The sequence below is a fragment of the Chaetura pelagica genome, unplaced genomic scaffold, assembly GCF_000747805.2.
Source record: "Chaetura pelagica isolate M959 unplaced genomic scaffold, ChaPel_1.0 scaffold138, whole genome shotgun sequence".
Taxonomy (NCBI): Eukaryota; Metazoa; Chordata; class Aves; order Apodiformes; family Apodidae; genus Chaetura; species Chaetura pelagica.
Window position 1 is genome coordinate 1,770,032 of NW_009954215.1, and position 5,812 is coordinate 1,775,843.

At 39.2% G+C, this 5,812-nt stretch overlaps 1 protein-coding gene across 1 annotated transcript; it reads left to right on the forward strand.

Moving 5' to 3' along the window:
- Positions 1 to 1,572: 1,572 nt before the first annotated feature.
- MPV17L (MPV17 mitochondrial membrane protein-like) lies at positions 1,573 to 3,229 on the forward strand. Its single transcript, XM_010003216.1, has 3 exons — positions 1,573 to 1,641; positions 2,851 to 2,880; positions 3,050 to 3,229. Exons 1-3 carry the CDS (start codon positions 1,573 to 1,575, stop codon positions 3,227 to 3,229), a joined length of 279 nt encoding a protein of 92 aa, XP_010001518.1.
- The last annotated feature ends 2,583 nt before the right edge of the window (positions 3,230 to 5,812 follow it).

Here is a 5,812-nt window from a genome sequence, read left to right on the forward strand (position 1 = left end):
CCCCGGGTAAGTCCCGCCGTCTGGGGGCGGGCGGGCTCGCCGAGCGGCGGGGGGCGTCGATCGGAGGAACCCGGCGCACGCAGGCAGGTGCAAGCTCGGAGTGCGCGCACCTAAAGCAGGACTTTTCACTCCAGGTAGGACGGGGTGGTTGTGTACCGCCCTGGCCGCCCGACCTGCCGGGCGGTGATCGCTGCGGGCCGGCTGCCGCAGCCCCTGAAACGCCAGTGTGGGGCTGTGTAGGGCTTGGGCAGCGGGCTCGCTGCGTGCCGTGTGTCCCCGCCGAGGCACTGCCGGCACAAGGCCTCGGAAAACGCCGCAGCCCCTCGCAGAGCTGCGCTGGGAGCTGGGGAAGCGATTTGGGACCTGCCAGCGCCGGTAGCTCTTCCCTGCGGGTCCTCTGCCGCCTGCAGCACTTAGGAGCTTTAAATGTGGGGGTGCTGAGCCAAAGAGGAGTCCTGCCCTGGGCTGGTTGCGTGCGTAGGTTGTAATTAGTTGCAAGGAATTCAAAGCACCTTACAAGAATTGTACCTGCTTGAATTGCTCTGCTCAGTGCTCAACATCATCGGACTCATTTTCGAAACACAATTAGCTGTAACTGTCAGCAAATAGTGAAGTTCAGCAAGTAAACTGTACCATCTTCTGCTATAAGAATGTATAGAAATACAGCTTACTGCTGTTAGGTGGCAATGCATAATCTCAAAAGTTAGTAAGAGACTTAGAGAAGACTTGTATCTGTTTCTAAAATAATAGTGAGTAAGAAAATTAATAGGCGAGACTAATGTAAAACAAGAGTCTCATTTAATTTAAACTTCATATAGAAGAAAATCAAGACGGGTACTCTTCTTGCCTGGTATTGTGAGATCGGCATTTTATGAGTCTGACAGGAAATAATTCCGTTTGTGATTGAAGAGAAATGAAGTGAGGGAAGAAGTCAAACATCAGATACTTACTTTCAAATTCCTATCTGCCTGTATCAGAATGTAAGCAGACCAGAAAAATGTGAAGGACCACATGGATCACAAAAGGAATGGGAAAAAATCTCTAAAGTGGGCAGCAAAAGAATGTATCCATTGACATATACTGATAACCTTGTGAGATACGGATATCTAGACATACCATAGCTGGTCTGAGCACCTTTGGGCCTTTGCTTATGCTCAAATAGGTAGCTTTTGATTTTAGATTGATTCATTAAACAATGTAATACCTTCGTGGATCTGAGTCAAATCTGGCAATTCAACAATGTGCAGAATGCCTTATTCTGTCTATCTCACAGGTGTAAAAGGTACTTTCAGCAAATCTGTTCCACTGCCATACCACTGGTGGATTATATAATTCAGTATATTATACAAATATAAAATATATTCCAGTTGATCTTTGATGTCAACACTGAGAGCCAAGTCAATGGATGAGATGATGTAGCATGGTTAAGGATCTGGAATTTTTTCTTTGTAATGATATCAGCTTTCAAAACTATTTCAGTGTATTTTGAGAAGAGTTCAGGATATAATTCAAATAAGTGAACATTTCATTTTTGCCATTTTTCTGACTGTTGTAAATATTTTGATACTAGGTATGAGCATTCTGCAGAGGAAAGAGGACATCTTCTCAGACTGTAAAAAGAAATTTTGGAATACATATAAGGTGAGGCAAGCTAGTCACTTATCACCCACTTAAGAAAAAAAAAAATAGATCAAGTATTTGAAATATTGCTTCCTTTGACAGCATTTCTCTCACTTCATTATTTGATTATGTGTAGGAAGCTGTAAGTACCAGCAGTCATCTGAAGTCACGGTAGTTTGCAGCAGGCACTGCTGCCAAATGGATGAAATTATGCCATATAAAAAATGTACAATGTTTATATACTTATCACTTGCACCCAGCTCTGTTTGAATGAGAGCCCTACAATACAACACTGATTAAGACTGTACTACAGTTTATCTTAAGAAGTATCCATACACCACTGTTTAGTTATTAATACTGTTTACAACACCTACATGTACACCTCTAAAAATAATTTGATACACAAACATCTTTTTTAGCAATCAATTTCAGCCTGTATTTTTCAATGCAGTCTTCTCACTTTCAGAAACACGACCCCTTGTTTTAAGATTATGTTGGTATAAATAGCTGGTTTTGGTTTGCCTTTCTACATACACAGGAAAAAATAACCCATGCTACTTCAGAGCTGCATAAATTAAGAATTTTAAAGACTTCTCAGGCACAAGAAGAAAGATAGATTAGTAGAAAAAAATACAATAGAAGGAGAAACTGTGATGTAATGTGAATTACTCTCCACACTGTGGGACTATATGAGTAGGATAGAAAAGGATAATTTTCATTCCTATGGAGTATGATTCTAAAACCAGTGACCATTACATCCTGTCAAAACATACGGTTTCTATTGACATGTTCTATCAGTAAATTATCATTGTTTTTTGAAAAAAATAGCCTTACATGCAGTGTAACAAGAAGGAGCATTTCAAGTGTGAAATAAATAGCATTCAGTGATATTTTTCATTCATGGTTGAGACAAATGTTCAGACACTTAAACATTTGTTCATCCATCTGGTAAATATGGTTATGTATCTGGTGTCAGGTGACTATGAAGACTTAACTGTGCCTAGAGTTTTGTATTTAAAATTAGTTAGGATAATGTGTTTGAGAAACTCCCAGTCTAGTGGCTCATGAAGAAGTTTAATATTGCAGCCTTAATTTAAGCAATTTAATTTACATTTAAACAGCTTTTATTCACTTTACTCAAATATGCCATAGTCTTTGCTAAATCTGGTAACAAAAATGAATCTTTGTGGCTGAAGTCTAAGAGTAACAAATTATTCATTTTCATTTCAGACAGGACTGATGTACTGGCCTTTTGTGCAGGTGAGTTTTTAGTGTAACTCAAGTTAGCCTTTCTTTCTCATAAAACCTAATCCAAAACATTTTTAGTATATCTAATCTAGTCAGAAGTCAGTGGAAGTTGCTGGATGTGTAAGTGTAGGACTTAACAATGCCTGGAGCACTAACTGAGCTCTCTTTCCTTCCAACACAGCTTTCAAACTTCATTTTGGTCCCTGTTTACCTGCGAACAGCCTACACTGGGCTCTGTGGCTTTGTCTGGGCTACCTTCATTTGCTTTTCCCAACAGAGTGGAGATGGCACAGCAAAGTCAGCATTTATGTGGCTCCAAAGAGAGAAGGTCAATGCAGATGAAGAATCATCAGAGAAATAAGAACTTTAGTTCTGAACACATTCTAAATTGTTAACTGAGTTTATAAAAGTCAGTAAACCACACTGAAGCCTCATTGCTGTGTTCCGAATAATCAGTCATCTCAACATTTGTCGGTTAGTATAAGCAGTGGAACAGTTTGTCCTTGTGCCTGTTTATTTTTCATAAAAAAGGCCAATTGTATATTGACATTTAATTATTTTCATGCTGCCAGCCCATCTCTTCTGGGAACAACTGACTTACAGGGCAGCCCAAGCATTTGCACCTCATGTCAGACCACTTCGCTGGGGAGAAATATTAACTGTAAGTTAATTTTCAAGCAAATCATAATTGCTAGAAAAAAGGGAATAGAACATGAAAGCATCAGTTGTTGGACTTGACAATTGTTATCAGTGCAAGACTGCTTTTGCAGAACAAAATCTAATGGGTTTCTTATCTAAGAAGTGGCATTGAATTTGTTTTTTTGAGAGAAAACTGAAGTGGTGTATTTGTAGGGACCACTTCTTTGTAGGGGCAAACTTGCTTTATTCTACACAAAAACTATACAGCAAATTCATTAATTCATTGAATGTAAAAACCTGAAATATATCTGTACAGCTTTTATCTTAACTGGGAGAATAAAGATAACTAAGTTTGGTCAGAGTTCTATAGGGTGGATGCTGCATATTCACACCTGGGAGAAGCATCAGTCATAAGCAGCTCCTGCACAGTAAGACCTAACTAAACACTGCAGTGAGCTTTTGCCTTGTCTGTCTACAACTTCTTCCTTTGCCCCTCAAGGAGCAAAATGTTGAAGTACATGGGAGTCTTGACACTTTCAATCTTTTCTGCTGTTTCATTGTGTTCAAGATATAATTAAGATTTTGAAGAAAAAGAGCACGGGAAGGAAGGTAATGTGAATGCAAGAATCCACCTCAAAACAATCCAGCTATACATAAGGAACTTCCCTTTTTTCTTCAAATGGATTTTTAACATTCCTGTTCACAAAATACACTGTGTAACTGCACACAGGAGACTAGGAAAAAGTGAAAAATAATTATAGATCTGTTTTGTTAGCTGAGGATCAGGTCTGAATGCAGGTGTGATCACTGGTATTTTTTAAATGTGCGTATCTATCTCAGAACAGGGACTGTTGAGATTTCTGTGGTTGCAGTAAATTGAAATCAAACCAGTAAAGGAGCCTTTGATTTATTTGAATGGGATTTTATGCCTTGAAGTTGTTAAATGGTAAGCTTGAAATAATATCTTACTTAATGATAATTGTAAAGAGAAGACTCAACCCTCTTTTACAAGATAATAAACCACTTTGAGGAATATCTGAATTCCTCAGTGGTCTCTCAATAGTAAAAGAAAGCCTGCTTAGGCTATAAGCATACATTCCTTTAGCCAGCAGCTGTACTACTTATTATATTGCTTACAATTATATGTCACTGTGGGAGCCCAGCGCTGCTTAGCTCAGACAGAGGATGGGATCAATGCAAAATCTGCCCAGTCAACCTGTTTAGCATAACCCAGTGGTCAAGAGTGATGCAAGATACCTGTATGGCTTTGACTACAGGACTTAATGGAAGAGGGCAGATGGCAGGGAGCTGCTTCTACAGTCTGTTTTGCTGGCAGAGAGGTGGAGAAGATAGCTGCCCTCTCAGGACAGACGGGTCATTCCAATTCCATCTACAGCTGCTCAGGCAGACATGGAAGAGGATACCTGTCTATAAACTTAAGGTGAAATTAATTTTAATTGACTTTCAGTATCTGTAGCGTGGACATCTGCAATGTGGCTTATCAGTGTAAGCTCTGTTTACAGTCAGTGTTGGAAAATAGGTCGTTTTAAACATCTGCTTTAAGGTATGCCGAACTGCACATTGTGTGTACTTTTACTACAGAAGTGTCTACTTTCCATTGATAATAGAGAGTCTCAGGTGACTGGCTGCTGTGTAGTTAGCTTCACTGTAGATGCTCAGATGTGGTGAATTGAATTCCTCTGATTGGTGTCTATCCTACATGTCCTTGTGGGAACAATTTTGTGGGTGTTGCTGCGTGAATCCCACAGAGGGAATCGGGCGGTCCTGATGCTGGGCATCCCAGTAGGAGTAGAAATCCACAGAGGAACTAACTGTTTTATTTGGTTACTTAAAAAATGAAAGATGAGTGAACAGATGTTTCAGACAATTGTAGCTGTTAAATTATTATTGTGTGTATGAAGTCCTCAGGATAAAGAAGCAATTTCACTAGTGTATTTTTAGGATCTGAATAGTGTTTTAAAGTCTGTTTATTCAGTGAGACAAGTCTCAAATAAGGTGTACTAATTACGTATTTGACCTTTTTTATAGAAGCTATTTATTTTTATTTCTGCTTGTGCCTTAAGTGTTTCATGATTAATAAAATTTGCTTGCAGAAGGGAACTGGAAAGTAATGACATTAAAAGGAATAGTGTTGGTTTGCTGTAAGTAGTGTGTGATGTTCTGCTACAACTCAGTGCAAAAAAAACATTTCTACATTGGTATTGCTGGTAAAACTTAATCCCTGGGTGAGTTAAGAATTTAAAACTATTTTCATTATCTGTATAATGCTGATGCTTTTCTTCAG

What these genes read in the sequence shown, in the direction of transcription:
- MPV17L (XM_010003216.1), top strand. Translation starts at nt 1,573, where the DNA reads ATGAGCATTCTGCAGAGGAAAGAGGACATCTTCTCAGACTGTAAAAAG. An exon ending in AATTTTGGAATACATATAAG is followed by an intron (nt 1,642 to 2,850) that starts GTGAGGCAAGCT and finishes TTTTCATTTCAG; the next exon opens with ACAGGACTGATGTACTGGCC. An exon ending in TGTACTGGCCTTTTGTGCAG is followed by an intron (nt 2,881 to 3,049) that starts GTGAGTTTTTAG and finishes CTTCCAACACAG; the next exon opens with CTTTCAAACTTCATTTTGGT.